The sequence below is a fragment of the Hydra vulgaris genome, chromosome 15, assembly GCF_038396675.1.
Source record: "Hydra vulgaris chromosome 15, alternate assembly HydraT2T_AEP".
Lineage (NCBI taxonomy): Eukaryota > Metazoa > Cnidaria > Hydrozoa > Anthoathecata > Hydridae > Hydra > Hydra vulgaris.
The window spans coordinates 7660367-7687500 of NC_088934.1; the positions used below are offsets into that span (position 1 = coordinate 7660367).

General features: G+C 26.6%; 2 protein-coding genes across 5 annotated transcripts in view; both read left to right on the forward strand.

Moving 5' to 3' along the window:
• The window catches only part of LOC136072098 (mitochondrial inner membrane m-AAA protease component paraplegin-like), a 69890-nt gene that overhangs the window by 10465 nt on the left and 32291 nt on the right, over nt 1-27134 (forward strand). For all 4 annotated transcript variants that reach the window (XM_065820387.1, XM_065820389.1, XM_065820388.1 and 1 more), the window contains exons 3-7: nt 7919-7997; nt 8610-8669; nt 14344-14752; nt 22312-22426; nt 22537-22595. In XM_065820387.1, the coding sequence (XP_065676459.1) occupies nt 7919-7997; nt 8610-8669; nt 14344-14752; nt 22312-22426; nt 22537-22595 (722 nt within the window). The remainder of the gene's footprint in view (nt 1-7918; nt 7998-8609; nt 8670-14343; nt 14753-22311; nt 22427-22536; nt 22596-27134) is intronic.
• The window catches only part of LOC136072099 (transmembrane prolyl 4-hydroxylase-like), a 116997-nt gene that overhangs the window by 6263 nt on the left and 83600 nt on the right, over nt 1-27134 (forward strand). The window lies entirely within an intron of this gene.

Below are 27134 nucleotides of genomic sequence, written 5' to 3' on the forward strand. Positions count from 1 at the left end.
TAAATTTAAAAATTGATATATATATATATATATATATATATATATATATATATATATATATATATATATATATATATATATATATATATATATATATATATATATATAGGGTGAGTTACTTCATATGGATGTTTATGTTTAGTAACCAGAAACTTCTTTTATGTTTATTTTATAATTAGTTTTAATAACTTCGTTGATTATTAACAATTTCATTGAAAACGCAATTATTGTTGAAAGTCTTTTTATTTACAAAATAGATTGTAAAAATTGCTTTAAAAGATTACATTAGAATAAAAAACAGATGCACAAAGTTACATTTACTTAAAAAATACATACTTTTTAAAGAATAATAAGAATATACTAATAAAAATTAATAATACATAATAAACATTCAAAAATTTTGACAATTTAAAAAATATATATTTAAAACATTTATTTTTATAAACAAATAATATTAGTTTTAAAGATTTATGGCTTTGCAGATGTGGCTCCAAGAATGAGCCATAGTATTAAAGTAATATTTCGTTTGATATCCTTATAACAATTATTGCTAGAAATATATATACACAACAAATTTCGAATAATACAATTTTTAAAACAACTCAACAATTTGGCGGGTTTTTAGTGTTCGCGAATATTGTTTTTATTCTTCCGCACCAAGAATTTTGAGAACATTCAAGTTTATATATGTTTCCATGTATGTCCGTAAAACAAAATTTTTTTTTTCGGACATACATAAACTTAAATGTTCTCAAAACAACTACAAAACCTGGCCAGTTTTTTGCAACTAAATATTATTTCCGTGGTCAGTAATCGAGAGTGATCGCTCCCGCTTCCTGACCAAGCCTGTAAATGTGGTAAATTGTATGAAAATTATAAAAACTTGGATTTTGTTATGGATGATGAAAGCTATTTTACCTTAAACAATAGCACATTAGCTGGTAATGATAGGTTTTATGCGGCTGATCCTTCTCAATGTTCTGACAAAGTAAGATACAATTTGCATAAAAAGTACGAGGACAAGCTCTTAGTTTCTTGTTGCATCAGCCCCTGGGGAATATAAAGCCCTCTTTGTATTCATCACAGTAAGCAGGCAATCAACCAGTACACTTATAAAGAAATACTAGAAAAAGCTTTACTTCCTCTAGTATCAGAATATTATAAAAAAGACATGAGTTTATCTTCTGGCCTGATCTAGCTCAATCACATTACGCAAAGTTGGTCATCGACTTTTTTAAATTGAAAAAAACCAAAGTTGTACCCAAAGATATAAACCCAGCTAACGTTCCAGAAGCAAGACCAATTGAAAACTTTTGGGGTGATTTAAAATGGCTAGTGTGCGAGAATAATTGGAGAGCTGAGAATTTGGATAAGCTTGAAGCAAGAATTAGATATTGTTATTCAAAGATGAATAAAGAATATCTCCTTACTCAAGTAAAGCATCTTTCAAAAAAACTTTATAATATTGCTAATTACGTTATTTGAAATAATTATTTTAATATATATATAAACTACGTATACTAACATATTAACAGTTGAAATATTAAATAATAAAACTTATTAGTTCTTAAAATAATAATTTTTAAATTTTGTTTAAAATTTTATTTATGAGGTGTTATGTATATATATATATATATATATATATATATATATATATATATTCTCTTGCTCTGGCTGACTTGCTAAGATGGAGGCAGAGAGGCTAGGGCTATTGCTCTTGACATATCTAAGGCTTTCAACAAAGTTTGTCATGCTGGTCTTCTCCATGAGCTTGTTTCATATGGTTTATCTTGGAAAGTTTTTGAGATTATCAAATTGTTTCTTTCTAACTGCTTTATTAAAGTCATCCTTGATGGCCAACACTCTTCTTTATATCCAGTAACTTCTAGAGTACATCAAGGTTCTATCCTTGGACTTGTTTTGTTTTTTATCTTTATTAATGATCTTCCCGACAACCTTACATCTATAGTTGCTCTTTTTGCAGATGACTCAACTTCATACCCTATGTCTTGACAAAAAGTCTTCTCTCTTTGATCGCTTAGAAAAGGCAGCTGATCTTGAATCTGATCTCACTTCTGTAACAGATTGGGGCTCACAGTGACTTGTAAATTTTAACTCCAACAAAACTATTATTTGCTGCAAACAACTATCACAGTATTGTTAACATTCCTATATTAATGAATGACAACCCTCTTACTGAGTTCTCTTCTTTATGTCTTCTTGGATTATCATTTACTACTGACCTTTCATGGAAATCATACATACAATTGATTGCTAAATTAGCATCTTCTAAGGTTGCTTCTCTTTATCGTGCTTGCCATTTTCTCTCTCCTGATTCTGTTTTCTACCTTTACAAATCTGTTATTCATCCCTGTATGGAATACCAGGGTGGCCAGCAACCTGGAAAACCTGGAAAAGTCAGGGAAACTCAAAATTATGCAAAAAAGTCAGGGAAAAGTCAGGGAATATGTTAAATTTTCCAAAAGTCATTTGAAAAGTTTGGGAATTTTGATTGATTCAGTAACAAATATATATATATATTTTTGCGTATTAGAAACTAAAAATCTTTTAAAGTTTTTTAAAGTGTTTATTTATTTATGTAAACAGATTTTAGGAAAACTTCTATTATTTGTGTAAATTTTGTGTGATTTTATTTATTGTCTTTTTATTACTAAATATGCAATACTTATATCGGTAAGTCAGGGAAATTTCATTGTAGTCAGGGAAAAATCAGAGGAAATCAAATCAAAAATTGCCTGGCCACTCTGAATACTGTTGTCATATTTGGGCTGGTTTTTCTAATGATGCTCTCTCTATTCTAGACAAGGTTTAAAAACGTAGTTGGACCCAGTCTATTTGCTAAGATTGAGCCTCTTTTCTATTGTTGTAAAGTTGCATCCCTTTCTCAGGGATTATCTTTTTCCAGATATTTTTGGAATTCCGGATATTTTTTATCAACTTTTAATTTTTCCCGATATCCTAAACATTTTCCATACATACAAGTTTAGGTGTATATTTTTGTAATATATATGTTTTTTATGCTTTTTTACTCATCACTCATGCACAAATTATAAAAAGTTTAGACAAAAATTTAGAAACAACTCAGCTAAAAGCAAAATTAAGAGGAAAATAAGGGAAAATATATTCTGGATATTTTACCCAAACATTTTCCAGATTTTAAAAATAAGACCTGGATGATCTATGCTTCCTCTTTTCTACAAATACTACCATGGTCGCTGCTCAAAGGAGCTATCATCTCTAGTTCCATCAACTAAAACACATTCTTGCTTGACTCATCATTCATCAAAGTCCTTTTACTGTATGTGTCCCTGCATGCTCCGAAAACTTTTATTAGTCTAGTATTTTTCCTCGCCTCAACCCAACCCAACCCTCAACCTCAACTGGAACTCTCTCCCATCTTCATGTTTACCTGACTCATACAACCTTCAACTTTTTAAGTTTTCTGTCAACTGTTTTTTTGCTCTATAACTCTATTCTTTTTTTCTAGTAACTCCCAATTTAATAGTGGTTGCTTGCAGCCTTGTTGGGAGTGAATCAGGATAAGTGTGTATATTTAGATCTCCTTTTTTATTATTTTATAAATATTATATTATGTTGTGTTTCTTCGAATTTTCATATTTAAAAAGTTTCTTTGTTACACTTATTATTATTATTTTTTTAATTTGAAAAGTTAAAAAATTGCACTTAAATAGCTCCAAACAAGAGAGTTTTATAAGAAAATTGTGTTAAAAAGTATATTTTATTTTTAAAAAGTTTTTAACTAAAAATATAAAATTTAATTAGCTTTTTATAAACTACTAGAGTTCTTTAGTTCTTTTTATATAGCTCTAGTTCCATTTGTATATAATTATTTCAATAAAAAAGTTATATTTGTATCTCACCTGATGATTGCAATGACATGAAACTTAAACTTGTGAAAATCGTATAGTGGTTTTCACAAGTTTAAATTTGTGAAAATCATATGTATGGACCTTTTCATTCAGTATTTACAGAAAAACCTGCATATATAGGCCTTTTTAATAAAATCCTGCATGACCTTTTTAGAGCCACCAAATCCCTGTATAATTAGGTTTATTTAATTATTTTTTGGAATAATTAGATAAATGCATACATGATTAAACTAAAGATTGAACGACTTACCTAGAATTTTTTTAATAGTGAGAATGTACATGCCAGTGAGTTGCTGCATGAGTTGCTTATCTTTCATCAATCGTATGGAGGTGTTGTGTATATGGGATTGTCTGGACCACTTAAACTCCAGCTTTTGTACAAATGTTTTTTTAATTTTTATGTTTGGTTTAAGACAATTATCAGGATCATTGATGCATTTTCCAACTGTATAATTGATTTTTTATTGTTTTCAATCAATTTTAATGCTTGTTTAACACTGGAACTGCAAATATGTGTTGCTTGTCTTGATACCAGAGAAACCAATTTGGCTTAAATATTACAAATGACATAAAATGCTTTTGTTAATAATTTTGTTAATAAAATTTGCTTTGTAATTTGTTAAAATACTTTTTAACTGCTCTTTGCATGCAAGAAATGGCTTTGAATGATAAAATATTGCCAATGGCAATATTTTATCAAATTGTCAAGGCAATCATGTTTTTGAACCACTGCAAATTGTTTCACCTATGACGTGGATATTCCTGTAAAAAGTTGCTGCTGATATAATGAATAATGAAGCAGCTTTTTTAAGTGAAAATTTCCTACTGTGTACTTTAACCAATGCAAGCACGGTTCGCACTTCAGTGTATGGCTTCTTGTTTTCTTTGCACGCAAATTTTTTTGAGACATTCTATAATAAAATCAATTTGACAATAATTGATTTAAAATTTATATAAAGAATTTGTAGAAATTCAATTGTCACTTTAGATATAATTACCTAATTAATAAGCCCCATTTTACAAGTTCAACCTCATAGTTCAACCTCATAGTTCTCCCATTTTACAAGTTCAACCTCATTCAACCTCATAGTTCCCCATTTCTGTTTATAACTCAAAACTTTTTACTGGAAATAGCTAGCTTCATTTTGAAAAATGATTCCTAACACAAGAAGTTATACAAAGATTTAAAAGTTTTAAGTTCACTGATAGCAAGTTCACTTTCGAGAGTTTTATGCTCTTTTCACACAGAAATAAATTATTAGGCGTTTGAAAATTTATCCATTTATAACCAGAAAACTTTATCAGTTTATAAAATTTTGTATAATCTTATTTTAAAAAAGATTTTCACAATGTTTGAGAAATATTTGCAATAATTAAGCATAAAGTAATAAAAAAAAGCACAAAAAATTTTTTATTTTTATTTTACCCTACATAACTCTGCAAAGGTGTTTGATTTTAATGTGCAATCTCAAAAAACTTATACGCTAATGATATACACTATTACTACCCAGGGATGTTTATAAAGCTATAATTTCTAAGCCATTGTACTTAGAGGTCTGACAACTATTTATAAAATTCAGATAATTACATATAAAAATCTGGGTAATCAAGGATATTGTTTCACAAGTCATCGAAGTATAATGAACTGATGATTTAGCAAATAATTGTTTTGTTAGTGCTTTATTTACATTTCTTTTTCTTTTTTTTTTAAATGCAAATTTTTTTAAATTTTGATGAAATTGAATAAAATTTTCTAAATCAACTTTCTAATTTATTTAATTAATCTATACCTATAAAATCCACATCAGCACAGTTTTTTTCTTTCATTCATGTGTAATTCAAGTAAAACAATTGATGTAACAACAATACATTGAAATAATGATAGATCAGATAGTTCATATCTGTTTTATTATCATTCTGATCTAGGCTTTCTTATAACTAATAATCTAAAAAGAAACAGTTAATGAAAGAGTATTAAAAGCCACAAACAATGAAAATTTTTAGATATGGTAAGCCAGATGTGAAATTACAGCACTTGTTAGGCCAGTGGTTCCTAAACTTTTTTGCCCACCTTTTCACTTTTTTTCATAAAAATATAATTGTCATTTCCCCCAACCCGCAGCCAATGAAAAATTTACACTAGTAGTAGTATAATAAAAAAAGAAAGTTTAAATTTCTAATTTCGCATTTAGATATAAAACAATGCAACTTATGAGCTTTCTTCTTGCACTCAAGGTCTTTAATGTCTGACTCAGTTAAAAATAGTGTTATGCAAGCACATCAACGTGTAATCTGTTTTTATGTTAGATTTTAATTATACTAATTTGGCTAAAGCTCACTTCCTAGGAAATCAGAAATGCCATGAGAATTTGTAATCCTGAGTTGCTCAGGATTGGAATGTTCTTCTGTTCAATCCAAAACTAAGGAGCATTGTCTTTCATATTTTTTCATCATAATATCTGACTGTAAATTTATTTTCTTGATATCTGATGATGATTTCAAAATCATCATCAGATATCAAGACCATTGATTTTTTAGCAAATAGAAGAATAATCCATTTATTCTCTTTGATTAAGTTCATGTCAGAGTCTGACAATATTTTCAGTGGCCCACAATTTCTGGAATAAATTTGCACTCAACACATATTGTTTTTATTTCATGCATCCAATGTCTTAATATGGAGCACTTTCTCCTGATTAAGCAACCTGCACCAAAGCTTTAGTTTTTCTTGAAATGATTTTAATTTTGAAACAGTAGTACCAGGCCTTTGAATTGATTTGTTCACAACATTTAGTCCAGCGAATATATCACAAAAAAAGGCCAGTTGTGCAACTAAGTCATCAGAGTTTAGAAATTCAACTAAATAGCTTTTCTTTTGTTATAAAAACTTTTTCATTTCTGTCTTAGTTCAAAATCACACGGAAATAAATTTCCTTTTGACAGCAAACACACAGCTGCAAAAAGCTACTTGTGTTTGATCTCATTTCTTTACAGAGTTTTGCAAAAAAAACAACCTCCAGGGTTTATTTCCTTTTCTAACCTGGACTTGTTTTTTTTTTTTTAGTCCTCAAGTGTTAAGGAACTTTCAATCTTTATTAAGAAAGGAATAACAGGATATTTGATATATAAGAAATAAAATATGACATTTGAGAAATAAGAAGGTATATAAGAAATAATAAATTATATTGATATATAAAAAATAACAGGGTGTTTGATATATTAGAAATAATGGAATGTTTGATATATAAGAAATAACAGTATATTTGATATATAAAAAATAAAAGTGTGTTTGACATTTCAGAAATAACCTGATATACAAGAAATAACAAATTGTATTGATATGTAAGAAGTAACAGGATGTTTGATATATAAGAAATATATCAAGTCAAGTCAAGGAATCTATTTAGATATCTGGAGTCAAGAAAAATCAGTTTACATAAAGACTATGGATTTCAAAATTGCAGTGAGGAGTTTAACTCTTCGCTGCTTGTTTCTACGGGTTTTTAGTTTAATCTCAAAAGGTATGAGCTCAAAATATTAATTTTTGACTACAAAGGAATGCTTGGGAACATACTTTCCACATATTTCACTAGAATATATACATACTAATAAATTCTGAATAAAACCCTCATGTCTTTTGAAATTCAATTTGAAACATTTAATATCAAGCAGTTTTTCTGAGTTTTAAAGCTTCCTGAGTTTTCTTTTTGAGTTTTCTGAGTTTTGAAAAAAGTTTTAAAAAGAGTTTTAAAAAGCTTTCTAAGTTTTGAAGCTTCCACACACTCTAGCTCTAAAGAGCTCTAAAATTCAACAGTTTAGATAAAAATAATAAATGTTGGATTCTAAATTATAGATTTTTTTTAAGAGGTGGATTTCTTATATTTGAACTAAACTGTCACTATGCACTATGCTGTCATTATAATTTTTAAGGTGAACTAAGTTTGTAGTTATTGTTAATTTTTTTTATTTTTACTTTCATTAAGATATATTTTGATATTTATATCCAGATAAACAAATATATCGCTGGAGCAAAGTCATCTTTATTCAAGAAGTTTTTTTTTTGGGATCAAAATGCACTAATTAAAGGTATGCATTAATTAAAGGTAAATAATATTAATTAAAGGATAAATAATAAATAGAAAGTTTAAGAAAATTAAAAATTAAAATACAAAAAATAACTTTATTTAGTCATAATCGGGCAGAGTTTTTTCCTTCGTTATTCTTTGTTTTTTTAATTCTTTTTTTGAAAGAGCTGTATGCTATAAAGATAAAGTAAAGTATCATTGTATCACAAAGCTGTATGCTATAAAGATAAGCAAAATTAGTAAGCAATTGCTAATCTATATATATGCTATAGTAAATTTTTAAAGTTATTAAAACTCTAAATACTGCATGCCTGTCAAAAATATCACACATACTAAATTGCTGTTTTTCTTTCTTTAAACTTATGTGATAATATTGTTTGGTTCTAAAAAATGTATCTTTATTAAAAGTTGAAATACAAAAACATTTAACATTATTTCTCTAATCTTTGTTTATGTAATATTTTTTATGTTGATTTTTTTATGTAAAATTTTTTATGTTGATTTTTAAATTTGGACTATAAACCTTTTTAAATCTTTATTATGTTATTTTATTTTATAAAATCTATATTATGTTATTTCGTTTTATATTATATATTCTGTTATTATGTTTTAGTTCCTTCTTGGTTACTGTCTGTTGGTCCTTCAAATAAAAAGTCCAATAATTCTTTTAAAGGTAAACATATAGGCTATATTGTTATAGATTAAAATTAGATTAGTAAATTAAACATTCTATATAAGTGCACCTAGTGTAAAGCAAGCAGCATGAGTGGCTTATCATCATTGCTTTTTTGACTTGCCCTCGCCATCACAAGTTTTTCATCACAATGTTAACTCTTCATTTTTTAGCTAGTGTTGGATGCTTTTTTTTTGTATAGAAAGTATATATATATGTATATATATATATATATATATATATATATATATATATATATATATATATATATATATATATATATATATATATATATATATATATATATATATATATATATATATATATATATATATATATATACATAAATACAATTCCTGAATTTTTGACATTTTATATACTCAAAAAATCAAAATATCAATAACCAATTATTATAATTGGTTATTGATATTTAGTTATAATATTTGCTGGTTTGCATTACACTTTCAGAATTTATATATATACAGCCCTGGGAATTAGAAAAAAAATAAGGTTGGCAATAATTTGCGGACCTTAATCTGTGTGAGGTCAGCATCAGGATTCCAGAAAAAATATAAAACAAAAGTTTGACCGTAAAACATGAAAACAAGGTTGGCGATTTTTTGCAGACCTTGAACACTTCTAGGTCAGCATTGCCAAATGCAGAGGGTTATATATATATATATATATATATATATATGTATATATATATATATATATATATATATATATATATATATATATATATATATATATATAAAACCCTCGCCATCAACCCGAGGGTTATATATATATATATTTATATATATATATATATATATATATATATATATATATATATATATATATATATATATATACATATATATATACATATATATATATATACCTACATATATATATACATATATATATACATATATATATACATATATATATACATATATATATACATATATATATACATATATATATATATATATATATATATATATATATATATATATATATATATATATATATATATATATATATATATATATATATATATATATATATACAAACAACCCTTGGAATTAGGGTCAGCATTCGACAATGCCAACCTAACTGCCAACCTGAAAGTGTTTGAGATCGGCAATCTTTTGGCCTAACCATAAAACAGAAACCTTGTTTCTATGTTTTATGGTGACCTTTGTATCAAATTTTTTGTATATATATATAAAATTTAACTTTTTTTTGTTGTATTCAGTGGCGTAGCTAGATAACCAAGGGCCCTGGGGCAAATTAAAAAATGGGGCCCCACTGCTATGTAAACTGATTAGCTTTTATCAAATAAAAATATGAAATATACAAATACTTTAAAAATGCTAAGCTACTTAAGCTCTTTTTTATGCACTGCAGGTAATAAAAATATTAGACAGTAACAACATAAATTATGATTGATACTTGGTGTAGGTTTAGCTAATAAAACGTAATAGAGAAGATTCAAGGGTTTATTATATAAAGGTTGGGCCTATCAACTGACTAAATAACAATTATATTTAAAGTTTTTTCCTAGCTTTAGTTTTTGCAAAAGTATCAATGACTTCATTTAAATCCAGGCTTGATGAGGTTTTGTTTTCAATTGCTATTAGCGATAAATGTCAAAGTCGAGTTTGGCCCATCTTATTTCTTAAATAATTTTTTATTATTTTTAATTTGCTAAATGGCCTTTCAGCTGCTGCAGAAGTGACAGGAATTGTAAAGAATAATAATATTGCTGTAAATACTTCCGTTAGGTCGCATTCTTGCGCTCCTTATTTGCTCATTATTTCCTAACATAATTGGTTAACAGTCCATGCTTGAGTTAGTTGAGGTAAAACTAGATGGTAAATATTAATAAATTGAAGTGAAAAACTAGGGCCTATTATATCTGAATATTTTCTTTGGAATTTGTCACGCTTTTGTAATAAAGTTGCTTCATCAACATGTAATAAAAATATTGGTGTTAGGAATATATGACAGTTTTGAATATATGACAGACTGCACTAATACCAATGAAACGTGTATCTAATTGATATATTACTGTGTCTAGTACATTATTGAAAATCTTAATTTTAAATATTTTTTCTTGGTTCGAAAATTGGTGATCAGCAGCTAATTCATCAAAAGGTTTTTTAACTTTTCTTTGCCTTTTTTCTTGAAAATGGGTATCAATACCATATTTTCTTGCAGTTTCACTGGTTTTGCACTTGAATAATTCGAAATCATTTCTATAAATTTGCAACTTTGCTTTAGTCTCTGCTAAAACTTTACTTGCCTCACCCGAATCGATGTCACATTTTTGTAAAGTTTTGGATGCATAATTGATGTCATTCAATACACTGTGCATGAATTCGCAAAGCAGCATGAACTCAGAATTTAGCATTTTTGTTTTAATACTCTCTGCTTCACTAGGCTCATCTTTATTAGGACTCTTTAGAACTATTTCTGATAATGCTTTGATAATATCAAAATAACGAAGTTTTATTGCAGATATTGTATTGACCCTACTAGATCATCTAGTTAGATTTAGTTTTTTTAGAGTGGTGTCTGATTCGCATTGTGAATTTTGACAGTAGATCCCAACGTTTGATGCTGTTACCAAAAAAGTTATACAAATCTTGCAACATTGCGAAAAAAATCTGTATTTCCACACAACCTCTAACAGCATCATTTATCACTAAATTTAAATTATGAGTGGCACAATGTACGTACTCTGCGTTAGGCTGGATATCCTTAATATATTTTTGTACACCATTATACACACCACTCATCATACTGTGTGATGAGTGCCATGTTTGATGGCTGCATAAAAGCCTAGAAACACTTCTTTTACTTCTATATCAATTGGCTGTCTATTTTCCGATCTGGTTATTACTGCATACCTTACAACAATGCTTAGCTGATCTACCTTCAATATGTCCTGTGTCATATCCATTATGATGGCAAAAAACAGTGACTCTCTTATTTGTTATAAAAGGAAAGAGAAATACACTGATACACTACAAGTGTTGTTGGGGAATGACGCACATATCACTATCCGTCAAATTGACAACACTGCCAACCTACAGAAAGAATTTAGGGGAATTCCCTAGGCATAACTTTTGAAATTTCTCTTAACTGAGTTGTCGTGATTAAAGTGGGGTTTTGTACTTAATTTTCTAAAGTCAAGATGTCTTAGGAATGTTTTATTACAAATTCGCATAAATGAGTTTAATTATATTTATCTTGTTTTTATAAAGATATTTATTTCGTTCAATGACAATCTAAATCTAAATGACAACTAATATATTTTTTGGGTCAGGGTAACAACATCAGTTTTTGCCATGTCTCATAACATCTGTCCAACAACATCTGTAAATATAATGAGTTATAATAACATCTGTCCAACAACATCTAAAATTTCATTGATGTCTAATAACATCTGTCCAACAACATCTGAAATTTCATTGGTGTATAATAACATCTGTGCAAAAATTAAATGAATATTACAGATGTAGCAGTCTTTCACAGGAAGGCCTGCGATTGCATGCCCTTAAGTGACCACTCATGTAATACTTTCGTTTGCAAACTTGGCCATGGCTTTTTCAAAAAATATTTTAAAAATGCGCTGAATGAAAAATAGTCTGAATTATACCTTAAGTAAAATAAATTACATCAAAACTTTGAACAAATGTTTTTATATTAGCAAAACGCTTTTAAATAAAGTAACAATTTACTGATAATGGTTTTTTTTTAAAGTATAATTGGCAGTTGTATATATTTTTTTAATTTATAATACATAAATTGTTTAAGTGTGCATTTTTTATAATAAACGTTATTGAAAATAAAAAATTGTTTTGTTTTTATAAACGATGGCATTCTACGACAACGAAAGTCTTTTTAACGAATTTAATATAAGAATAATTAAAGTTATTACGTTTGAAAAGATAAACAAAATTTCGTTGAAAAAAAAAAAGACAAATGTTTTAGAAAGCCGTTACAGTTAAATAAGTTTGATCTTAAATGCTTTTATATTTTCGAAACAGTTTTTAATGAAGTAACAAAACACTTCTAATGAATTTTTATAATAAGTATTAATAAACTGTTGTCTTTTTTTACTTGTATAGTTATGTATTTTTTATGATAAATGTTTATCCTTAAACATATTAAAAAACAAAAAATAAAGTACAGATGTTAAAACAAAGAATGAAGTGGTTTTTTAATGCGGAAATTAAATAGACTAAGCATTTTAGTTTGATGAGTTTTTTTTTGTGTGTGTTTTTGCTTTGGTTGAGCATTTTTTTATTTTCTCTTTCGTTATGATTTTTTTTTCTTTTTTAAAGTTTTTTTTTTTTTAGATCAGTTAAGTAAGTTTTTGTAACGCATTTTTAAATTTTAAAAATATGTCAAAAGTCGTGGTCAAATCCTTAAAACAAATTATTTTTTGCGTGGTCATGTAATTGCGTGCGATCGCACGTCTTCCTGTGAAAGACTGATGTAGTTACATCTTTTAAATTATCAAAGTGTAATAACATCTGTGCAACTACATCTGTAGATTTTAAGATGAAGTTATTTTTAAGATTAATTAACTAATAATGCATTATTTTAACCTGATGTAGTTACATATAGGTTTTTTTTTTTAGATGTAATTACATCTGGAAAAAATATTAACTAATAATGCATTATTTTAACCAGATTATATTACATATAGAAATTTTGCAGATGTAACTACATGTAGAAAAAATTCTTCCAGTTGTTATTGGACAAAAATTACCAGATTAGTAGTTACATCTTTCTAAAAATGTTGTAAGGGGTTGTTGAGTTTTCAGATGAATTGGACAGATGTTGTTAGAGTAAAAGAAAAATACAGATGTTTTTGAACAAAAGTGTACAGATGATCTTGGACTACTCCACAGATGTTGTTGGACAGATTTTGGAAAATTTTGGAAACCAATGACTTGTTTTTTGCAATCTAAAAATGAGGGAATTTTTTTTTTTTCTTTTCATAATGTAAATATTCTTTTAAAAATATTTTGACTTAATTGTCTGATGATGGGTCTGCCTATAAGTCTTTAAATATAACAAACCTAAATAAAGAAATATTCAATCCAATCATATGAATTTTAAAAACAAAACTTTCATGGATATTTGTTAAAAGTGAAAGTTTATGTAAATACTTAAAATACTAAGTACTTAAAATACTTAAAGAAATAGAAAAGAAAATAATTTAAACAATTAATTCAAATTCAAAGTTCAAAATCAATAAAGAAAAAGGGAACTTATATTTATATTATAGGAGTGGCATTAATTTAATGAATGTAATGATAGTAATAATAACTACAATAACAATATTTTGAGAGGAAAGAAGAAGACTTTTTTTAGAAGGATATAATTTTTTTTTTCTTTATTGAAGTTCTTTTTTTAAACTTAAATAAACTTGTTATTAACATTTTTGTTGGAATGAGAGTTTTCTTATCATCCAAAAAAAAAAAAAAAACTCTATCCTTCAGCAGCTCATTATTTTAATGCACCTATTTTTTTTTAAAACACTGTGTATATGTATAAATGAACTTCTTAAAATTAAAATTTTTAAATCATTTTTTTTTATTTGTAAAAAAAGAAAAAAGTTATAGTTTGTGTATATAATAATATGTAAATAAACTTATTGATACAGAAAATGAGGGCAATGAAAATCCAGATGGAAAGAATCAGGAAAACAATCCTTACAATGGACCAAACTTTTTTTTATGGGCAATTGGATTTTTTCTAATAAGTGTGCTTTTAAAGAATGGTGGCAATGGAGGCATTCCGGAGACGTCATGGCCAGTATTTTTACGACTTATGTTGCAGACTGGAGAAGTTGATAGATTGACTGTCTCTTCAAATCAAGATCAAGTTTATGTTTTTCTTAAAGAAGGAGCACAAATTAATGGTAGAGAGGTTAATAGTTCTGGTCCCGATTATAAATTTTCAATTGGAAATCTTCAGAGGTTTGAAGAAAATTTAATTGCTGAGCAGAAAAAGCTTGGTATTGAATCACCTGATTACATTCCAGTATCATATAGTTCTTCAAATAAAAGCAAGTAGGTTGTGTTTTATGATATATGTATATATATATTTATCAGGGACAAACACAAATGTGTTTAGTACTGCTGATGTGGTATTGGTGCTGAATAATGTATTTACTACTTTTTTCTAATTTTTGTTTAAGTGTAAAGATGTTTCTGTTTCAAATGCAGTACAAATTTTGTATTTTAGCTAGCTCATTATTTCATCGGGAAAATACAATAGATTATAAAAAATAAAGTTATGGCTTGATTATTAACGGATTGATAGTTTAAAGAAAAATTGACACATTTTCTCAAATTTTTTTTTTAACTCAATTGAAAGCAAGAAAATGTATTAAAAATTATCTTTCATCAAAAAAAAGAATGAATTTCAAAAAATGAAAATTTATGTTTTCATTTGAAAATAAGTATTAGTTAAAAGTAGAAACTTAAAAAAACTTTTATTTAAAGATAGTTGGTTAATAGTTGGTTTAGTTGTAAGATTTCAATTTGTTTTAATATATAATATATTATTCTTTACTTATAAAAAAAGACATTCTTGACCATAATTTATGCTTTCTCTGTTCCAAAATACTGATTTGAATTCAATGAGAAAAATCATTAAAAAACCAATCATAAACTTGAACATATTTTTTATAAAAAATCAGACATTTTTCTAATGAACATTTTATGGCAATAATATATACTACTGCATACAATTATTTTTTCATACATTTGTTTCAAAATACTGTACTGATTTGTTAAAAATGAATTTTAAACTTTTGCAAGTTTATAATTCTTTTTCTTGTTTTTAGTGAAAAAAAGTAAAATAGTATATTTTATAGATAATTCGCTTTAATGTTTATAGAGATGGTACAGAAGTAGATAAAATCAGATTTTTATTTGTTGACTTTTTTAATAGGATTTTTCTACAATAGTAGTACTGCATTTTTCTACAGCAATAACACTATATCTAGTTTTTAGAAACAGCTAGCATAGTTTCTTCTAGATAAAGAAAAATTTGATTATCGCTTTTAAACAAGGTTTTGTATTCTTTAGATAGGAATCCTTGACTTATATCTAAAATATTTTGGTAGACCATCGAGAGGTTAATGTTTAAAACGTAAATGTTTTAAATGAATCTATGATAAGGCTTATATTCTGCAACTTCCAAATCTATGTCTTCATCCAAAAAAAATATGTATTATTTGATTTTTATTTAATATTTGATTTTACTTTTATTTTTATAAAAATCATTATTATATTGGTTTAACCAGGGATGCAGGGATCCAGGTTATGGTCTCAAAATTACATGTTTAACCAGTTTAAAACGGAATTTAGATAAAGAAGCCTCAAAATTAGTATACATACGTAAACTTCCTGGTGTCCAGGAGCTCCAATAAGGAAAATGGTGACTATGTACCCTGTTACTCTAGGATAAAAAATAATTGATTTCAGGACTTTTAATCCCCTGTATTCTTTTCTCAATGTAGTTTCTCAACTTTTTTGTAGCTCCTGGACACCAGAGACCAGGAACAAGTAAGTTTTTTTCAACACTTTAGATCCTTGGTTTTTAGTTAATGAAATTATTTAAATTCATTAGTAGTTGTTTTAAAGCTTTATTGGTTTTAATTCTTAGTAACTAGTAATGTGCATGATTAAAATAGTGAGAGCAAGTGAGACGTTGAACATAAAAAGTGGTAATATTTATACAAATATATTAGTTTATCAAAATGTTATTAGTTAATATCAAATTGTAATTAATTAATATCTTCAAATGAATGCTTTATAAACATAAAAAGAACCAAAAAATAAACATTGTCATTATAATATTTACACAGTAATATTAGTAGTAATAATAATAATAATAATAATAACAATAATAAAAATAATAACAATAATAACAATAGTAATAATAATAATAATAATAATAATAATAATAATAGTTAATGAACTTAACTCAATTGTTTTGGAAGATTTTAAGTCTCATTTTTTCAATCCTTAATAATAATGTCTAATCAAAATTCTGCTGAGGTTTGGGATTATTTTAATAGAATTGGAGATGAAGTCTTTTATAAAAAGGTGCTCACATATGGTCACATGCAAATGGTCTACAACAACACCCATGTTAATTCATTTAAAGAAATATATGTTAGGTCTTACTGGTAAATTCTCAATAAACAGCATTTCCAGTTTCAGTCAAACAACAAGTTCAAAAAAAATATGTAACAATAACAGTTCAGTAATTCAAAATTTTATGAAGCATATATATAAAATCTAAAATCAACTACTACATTTTTGAAATCGACTAAATCGTCTAAAAGTCGATTTAGTTGAAGTATGGGAATAATTTTTTTTTTAAATAAACTGTAATAAAAATAATAAAGTAATTCATATTAGTTTTCTATATTATTCTAGCATTATATATATATATTTATATATATATATATATATATATATATATATATATATATATATATATATATATATATATATATATATATATATCAGGCCAATAGCAACCGGGGGGCAACATTTGAATTATTTATGTTAATGCATGAATACTTTTTTAACAAATGAAGCAAATACCATTTACCACTTTACTAACACAAAGTTAAAGATTTCATTGGATTTTTGTATGAAGTGAATATTGTAATAGAGTATTGAAATTGGTTTAAGTGGGAAAGTAAAATTGTAAAATGAACATGCAGTTAAAACAAATATAACTTACTTGGTTTAAAAAAAGGTATGTGCTCATTTAATCAATATTTCTTTTTTGTCATTTAACCTCTTTTTTGTGCTGGTAGAAAGAATCCAAAAATCTGTAGTCCGTGTATTTGTCAACAGGGGCGGAAAAGCAAGTTTAAATAAAAAGCGTAATTAAATTAATTTTTTTTCCCACTTTAGCCTACCTTCTTCAAACAAAGCTAATGTGATAAATGAGAATGATACCTCTAAAGTCTATGCTATTGAATCAAATAGCACTTTAGAAGGCAGATTGAATATATTAACTGGCAAAAGATACAACATTTCCCATTTGTTTTAGACCATCTTCGTCAAAAGATGCTGACGTGACAAATGAGAATGATAGCTCCAAAGTCTCTGCTATTGAATCAAATATCGCTTGACAAGACGTATTGCATCACATGCATTAAAGCTATTCATTTAAATGCTATCTCTTCCTCTAAAATGCAATCTGCATTCACCACAAAAGGATTCATTAATTGGAAAAATGCCACAAATAAATATAGCGCTAATAAGATTTCTCATTCGCATAAAGAGGCAACATTGCTTGTTTTGAAGGCTCCGACAGAGTAGGGGAATGTTGGGGTTATCATTTCTAATGAATTTCATTTAGAACAGCTCAACAATAGAAAAATGTTTTTAAAAATTCTTTCATACATTCGGTTTTTTGGTAGGTTTATCCATTATCATTCAATAGAATATTAATAAAATTTATTATTCATTGATTATAAAACATTCTTTTTGTATGCTTCTGCTAACTATAGAATTATTAAATTTGTTACGCATGTCAAGCGATTCCGCTAAGAGGTGACTGGGACAAATAATCAGGATCAGAGTTAAATTCAAATTTTCATCAACTACTGATGATAAATTCTGATTATAAAGACAAAAGTTTGATAAAATGGTTGAATCGCAAGCAAATATACCTCACCTGAGGTACGAAATGAAATGATAGAGGTATTTTTTCTCTCAGTACTGTGAATATATATATATATATATATATACACATATATATATATATATATATATATATATATATATATATATATATATATATATATATATATATATATATATATGTTATTTATATATTTATGTTAGTTATGAAAGTAAATTTTTCAGATAATGGCACATAGGATATTGCGCGATATCTCATCAAAAATCCAGTTAACAAGATTTTACACCATCATGGCAGATGAGACTTGTACAAATCTAATCTTGAACAAAGTGTTATCTGTTTTCGCTAGGTGAATAACGATTTACAATTTCACCAAGATTTTATCGACCTTTATTCAATAGAAGATCCTGATGCTAATTTAATCATAAATATCATTCAGGTATTAATACTGCGATAAAATGCAAATTTAAAATTTTTTTTATTATTTTGCGGGGTGTATGTTTTTACTATTTTATTGATTGAAATTTTTTTTTTTTGCAGGAAATTTGTTGTTTAATTTCAGCCTTAGTGTTAAAAACCCTTTTGTATTTACAGGATGTCACTTTACAAAAAGCCTCAAACTAGATAATGCTTGTGGACAATGTTACGATGGTGCAGGTGCTATGGCAGGTAAAAAAAAAAAAGGGTTGCAACAGTGATAAAAACATTAAATCGCCTCTATACACATTGTTATGGATATGCCTTGAATCTTGCTATCGGAGATTCTGTTAGAAATGTTAAACTGTTGTCAGAAACCTTTGGAACAATAAAAGATATTTGTAAACTTGTAAAAAAATCTCTAAAAAGAGAAACTCATCTAAAAGAACTCCATGAATTAAGCGAAAATGAAAACCTTAGTGTTTATTCGTTTTGTTTAACTTGCGGTTAAAACATCTATGTCAATTAGAAATGATCAGTCATTTGTGGGATTTTGAAAACTTGTCAAATCCTCGCAATTATGATTGCAGATTGAAGATCCTTATATTCCAAGGAAGAAAATACGCCCTGCTAAAATTGAAAGTTATTATACTGGTAATACCATGTACTATCCTGAAACAACAGAGGAGATATATCGAAAGACTTACTACGAAGCTCTTGATAACGTAGCTGAAACAATAACAGCTTGTTTTGATCAGCCAGATTGGGTTGTTTATCAAAATATGCAACAAGTTTTCATGTATGCACTTAACGGCAAATCCTATGTCAAAGAACTCGATGTTGCTCAATTGCAAAACTTAGGTTCTACTTGAAAGAAACCCCCCCTCTCTTATATAATTTTTGTTCCTACGGGCCTGTATATATATATATATATATATATATATATATATATATATATATATATATATATATATATATATATATATATATATATATATATATATATATATATATATACATATATATATATATATATATATATATATATATATATATATATATATATATATATATATATAAATATACATATATATATACATATATATATATATATATATATATATATATATATATATGTATATATATATATATATATATATATATGTATATATATATATATGTATATTTATATATATATATATATATATATATATATATATATATATATATATATATAAAATACTAGAATAATATAGAAAACTAATATGAATTACTTTATTATTTTTATTACAGTTTATTTAAAAAAAAAAATCATTCCCATACTTCAACTAAATCGACGTTTGGTCAATTTAGTTGATTTCAAAAATGTAGTAGTTGATTTTAGTCGACTTTAGAAAATATATTAGTTGATTTAGTCGACAGTCAAATTATTTAAATGTCTTAACAACACTAGCCAAAAGTTTATAAAAAATTCTCAAAATTTATGACTATTTTTGGTTATCATGAAGATTTGTTAAAAGAGATAAGATTTATTAGAATTTAAATGTGGTGACATTAAAACTATGATAATTGTTTACAAATACATTACATAAAGTTTGTGAAATGAGTGCTGTCAACTAAATTTTAAAAATATTAAATTTTTTTGTTCATAAACAAATATGTTCTATATCTGAGTCTCAATATGGTAATAAATTTGTATAAAATCATTGCAAAGTTAACTTAAAATTTGTTCTAACATTTTTTTTTTTTGAAGATTTTTAAACAGTCCTAGCTTGTATATATAAATATGCGAGTATTGTTTAGAAATATTTTCAAATAAAAGTTGTAATGAACTGTCCGTACAGAGATTAAATGAAAAATAAAAAGAATATCAAATCATTAAAAACAACAACCTTACAACAATAGCCAACAACTTTAGTTTATAAAAGTAAGCTCCAGAGTATAAAGAATAAATTTTTTAACATAAGATATTTTATTTAACATGTTAATCAAAATATATCAAATTGGAATAACACAATTATCTTTTAAAACTTGTTTTAAAAGATAATTGTAACCCACAAGCTAAATTCATACTATGTTTCTCTCAAGCTATTAAAACAATGATTAATGAAAAAAATTTAATTTATATAAATTTACATTTTTAAAACCATGTTTCAGCAGTAGACAAATATGTATAATCATTGTTTGTGCAAAATTTTCAAATGGCGTACCTTGCAATAAATGTTAATCAGTTTTAGAAAGAAAAATTTAAATGTCTTGTGCTTGAACACAAGAGCAATGTCAGAAGCAAGATTTTGAGACATTTGGCTTTTATGTTTTTACAATAGACAGATTTATAAAAATAGATGAAAATGATATTAAAATGCTGTTTATGTTTTTTTAAAAGAACAATAGTTAATTCAATTTTATTATTTTGCAGTGCTCAATAAGTTTGATATTTTTTTATATTACTTTTTCAATATTGTATAAATATCCAAAGCTTTTCAATATTATATTTAATATTAAATAATTAAATATATGATCAAAAAAAATATATAAGATCATATGTTGATATTTATAAATATCCCAAGATTGTACAAGTAAGCTGAGAATATATGTATTTCTAGTTCATAGTTTTCAAGAAACAAAACAAAACATTTGTTATAAGTAAATTTAAAACGAAACTATAATAACTATGTGTACCTATTAACAGTACTCCTGTATTGCTGAGTATGTGTGTATAGGTGTAGTTGTGTACAGAGGGCACTGTTGGTCACTTTTTGCGATCAATCATGTCGCATAAACAATTATAAATAAAGATAACTTGAGTTTTTTCAAATTGTTTCCATCTTTCAAATTGTTTCCATCTTTCGAATTGTTTTCATCTTTAAACATCTTAAAAGATTGTTAATCTCAATTTACTAATTTGAATCTGAAAAAAAACTCTGAATTTTGACTTGCTTGTTGAATTGTTTCTTTGCAGAGGTTATCCATGGCCTTTCAAAAGAAAAGAAAAATTAAATTTTAAACAAAAAGTTAATTTCTTCTTTTCTTGATTTAATTAAAAAAAAAATTCAAAATTCAAAAATTTTAATATTTTTTTCTACAAAGAATTGTTTAAAGTATTATTAAAACTTCATTTACTAAACAAAAAAAATATTAAAGAAATTAAAAATTATTAAAATTATTTTAAAAATCAGCACCAAAGCAAGAGGTCATTAAAAAGTAAAACTGTCATCACAATTAATTTAATAAATATTATTTATTAAATTAATTGTTGTTTAACTAGTGTATATTTTGATGCAAATTGCATGAATATAAAATTTAGTTTTTTTAATTTTACTTGGCAACAGGTTTCTTAATATTGTTTTTAAACTTTGGTTAAAGTTCTTATGTGTAATAATAAGTTTTATGACCTAAATTATGTTAAGACTTGTTATTGAATGACATGTTTCTATGTTTAGGTGTACACCGAGGCACACACATGCAATTACATGCTGTTCCTGACTACATCTAACAAATGTATGTAAATATTATCTCTTTTTTCATTGTGTAGGTTTTCTCTACTGGAAATTATGATGATAGGAGGTGCAGCACTGGCATTTATTTTTTACTTCATTTCTAATAAAACTAAAGGAGGTCTAGGATTTGGTTCATTTGGAAATCCATTTGTAAGTATGTTGATTTTTTTAATTTTATGATTTTGCTTGTAAAATATTAATCAAATTTGTTAACTTGTTTTGACAGTCTTGTTTGTACATATAATTTTTTTCTTTTATAGTTACGTCATACAGTTGCCAAAGCAACAGTAATCAAACCAGGATCTAAGCAGGGAATAAAGTAATTTTTTGAAATAGGTTTATTTTGAGATTTTTTATTTTTAAGTTGTTTTGTAATTTTGTTATTGTTTCCACGTATAATTCTAAAGTTGTTATCTCAAATTTCAAAGTCGCTTTATATTGAAAATTCCTTTTAAAAGCAATCAAAAATGACTTTTTACGGAATATATGAGTGCAACAATATGAGAGTTTAGCAATTTTTGTATTCCAAAAGTTACTGGAACAAAAATCTTGCTCATCAAATTAACTAAAAAATTTGTGGAAAAGCTTTTTGACAGTCTTGTTTGTACATATAATTTTTTTTTACATTTACTTTACATTGCATTTTTGAGAAGACCATTTACAAAGTGTAAAACCAGTTCGCCAGAATTTTATTATTAAAACAAATTTTATTTCTTACTTTAATTATTCAATATAACAACAAACATGCAATATATTCAATATATTAGAATATAATATATAAAAAAAAAAAAAAAACAGTTATAAGTTCACTGCACAAAGTGCACATTACAAACACAGAAGAAGAAAAGTTGCACTATTCCATATTATATAAATACTATGTATTGTATTTTTGAAACATTAGTTTCTATTTATCTTAATTTTCATTATTAGTTTTATATTACTTAGTTTTTTTTAGATTTAAATCTACATTGATCATAAAATTGGCTTCTTATATGCGTTGTTTTTTGGTCCTTCTATTTCCTTAGTTTTTAATTATTATATTTTTAACTAACTTACAGATTCTCAGCTATCACTTTAAAATCAAACTCTATTGAAAAAAATTCTCTTTTATTAGATGGTAGCTCGCCTATATGATATGTTTGCAACAGAATAATGTAAAAATCTACTACCATATATAGGATTTAAAGTAATGCTATCACAGCAAAACTGGCAACAAATTTGTTTTTTGTTGCCAGTGTGTGTATGTGTGTGTGTGTGTGTCTATATATAAATATATATATATATATATATATATATATATATATATATATATATATATATATATATAATATATATATATATATATAGGGGCTATTTTAAAAAAAAATTTAGGCAGCGGTACCCCACCAATTGTCCCAAAAATTGACTTTTTTGGTTTAAATTACTCCAAAATTGACTTTTTTGGTTTAAATTACTCCTTATGTGCACAAAAGTCATCTCACAAAATATGTAACTAAAATTGATTCAACTTTTGCAACTATGAGTAAAGTTCAAATATCTTATGTCCTAAAAAAATAATTAAGAGACATCATTGCTGCAAAACAATGTGTATATATATGTATATATATATGTATATATATGCATATATATTAGGCCGGCGTCTGTTAACAGAAAAGTCTTCTAGAAAAAGAGTTTCGTTAGACACATTTAGTAACTAATTTTCGAAAGCATTATTTTGAAGATCTAAATGACCTAATATAATACCCAAAAGATCCCAGATTTTTAGAGTCACAGTAACCGGATAACTGAGGTCAAACATTTGCCGTATATAAAAACCATCCTTTCATTTTAACAGAGACGGTTTCAACTAACTGAAAAAAACCTAAGTCTGCTTTCTGTTTAATTACCCCCAAATAAATAATATTTGTGATTTCAAATTTCGTTAGTGTATTCCTCAATAAATTGCCAATTTTATATAAAATTTTGGACAATTTATGATATAAGTAACCTGACTTCTACACCTTTGTATTTTTGTATGCTGTTTTCTTAGGATAATTATCAGTTACCATATTTATGCTCCGCTTCAAAAGAGTATTGTATTTAAAACATAAATATTATTATAGCTGAATTTTTTATTTTCATTACTACTGTTAATGCTTATCTCACAGTTCAATGTCCGAAAATATAAAAATAGCAATGATATAATAAAAAAAAATTAAACATTTATTCTGTATTACTATCGCAATCGGACTCTGACTCGGATAGTTTATCTGACTATTCGTCATCCTCCTCCCTGGGATGGTCATTGTTGCAGACATTACATTTGAAAAGATCTGTGCAAATTATAAGCATGTTAAGCAATTTTTGCATGAACATTTTTTTGTAGAACAATCACCACGGCAATAACATTCAACAAAATCAAGCACCAAATCTGGTGCAGCAGGCGATTCCATCCAAGATATGGCAATGGAACCTTGATCATTAAACCAACCATTTCCAAAAGGACTTGGCGGATTAATCAATGCTACATGTAATCTTTTTCTTATAAAAGCTTCATAATTAGCTCTTTTTATGTGTTGCACAAGCAAATCTTTCGGCGGCAACATTTCTTCGCTAAATTTACCAGATTTAAATAATGTGTAATGAGCTACATTAACTGATTCTTCTTGTTCATCCCCGTATAAATCACAGACATATATTTCCAGCATATTTATTAGTTCATCAGATGGTGGTACTGAATCACCTAGAGTTTTAAAAGCTTCTAAATATTTTGCTTTCTTCCGTAGGACTTTGAAAGCTATTGCTTTTCCTTTTCCATAAAATGCACTTGTTGAACCGCATCCTAAATAACAACTATAAATATAAACTTGAATAAATTTAAAAATCTGAATTCACAGTTTTACCCCGTCTAAACATTACAATATTTTCTAAAGAAACAAAAATCGTCACCTGTAAACAAATGAAAGCCAGTCATAGCAATCGAAAAATCTTTACCAAGATCAGGTTCATGTTTTTTTATGTTAATGATACGGCGTTTGTTACCAACAGCAGAATTGAAGTGTATAGTTGACGGAAGGCAAGTTGACAGAACAAACACAAATACATCAGTATCAGGACTACTAATAGCAACAGTTTGATAGTGCAGTGACGCATGCGATGCATATAAAATCAACTTAGTATCAGCTTCTTCGTGGTCACTGGCAAGCTCATGAACTTCACTTACAACAATAAGGTTGTCAATTGACTGAATTTTGTTACACAAGTTTGTGTGTGTTACGGAGAGAGTTATGTTGCCAAGAATTTGTGAATCACACTCACACCATGATATGTATAGAAAATTTATTAGCCCCACCTTATTTCGTCCGAGAGACAAATTTTTTCCATTGCTTTGGTACCTGTTGAGTAGCACTATAGGTGGTAAATGCTTGTACACCGGATTGTGCACTTTTTTCTCTTTCAGCATTCTTTGTGCTAATTAATGGGTAGCAATCAGATACAAATTTAACACGAAATGATTTATGGTAATCAGCTAATCGTATTACTTGTTTAAATACTTCATTTGCTAGCTCCTTGAATGTGCCCGCTATTGCTTTTAAGCTTAGTAAAATTGCCATAGCATCAATGAGTAGCGCGTTGTCTGTAGGAATAGTGGTCACAGTAATATCATTACATTTTGATTCAATAACATTTAGTAACTTGGCTTTACATGTTTTTACAAGTGACCCTGTGATTGTCGATAAAGGCTGGATACACTCTCAATGAATATGATAAAATTGCCTTTACATCGACTTCTCTATCTTTACCAATTAGCACTAGCCTAACAAATAAGTCTCTGTCATTCTTTAATGTAACTAGTTTACCATTTAAAGACTTAGATTTTGTTACCTGCTTTAACCTAGCAAATGTTTTCAAACTATTTCGCTTTATTGTGGAAAATATATCAGGATCTTCACACAACAGTTTCTCTTTTACGAATGAGGTAAATTGTTTATCACCTATATCATGGGCATTACGAAGATCAGATTCAATATCAGTGGGAGCAATAGAACCTGTTGAGATATTGAGTAGTTCTTTGCTTTCAATAGTAAATGGATTTATCATTGCATCAATGGTATTCATCACATTTCGAACATTATCCTTATCTTTTGGTATTCTAGACTGATCAAGGTTTTTTCTGTACCTAAAGAATTGATTCAATTGACAACTACTTATCTTAATTTATTACCATTTACTTTTGTAACATTGGCAAATACAGAAAATATGATTAGGGTATGGGAAGATAAATAATTAATTATTTATCTTCCCATACCGTGATTAGAAGAAAAATTTTAACTTTAAAAACTCCAAAACGGTAACAAATATAAATTTTGGGTTTAGCGCGGAATAATGATACTAAATTATTAATTAAATTTTTTTTTAATGCTATTTTTAATTTTTCGTAAGATCAAGAATAATTAATTAAGTATTTTTTTTCTTTTTCGAATCTTGAATCTTATTATAAGCATTCGTTTCACATCTTAAATAAAGTATAAAAATCATATAAAATAAATATTCCCTAGGGCTAAATAACTTTTAATTATTAATTGGGGTAACCTATTTGGTTTCTTAGAGAAAAAATATAATAAAATAAAAACGATCCAATAATATTTCTGTGCTAATCATATAATGTTCATAATCACCTACCATATCAAGAATTATACAACGCTATATAAAAAAAACTACAATTTTTGCGATAAAATTTAGAAGATTTGCTTGAACAATTATTTTATAATTGATATGCTTGAACAATTACTTTTAGCGAAAAAAATATATTAATTTTTTGCCATAAAAAAAAGTAAATACATTTTTTACAAGAAAGCAATAAAAATCATTTGCAAAT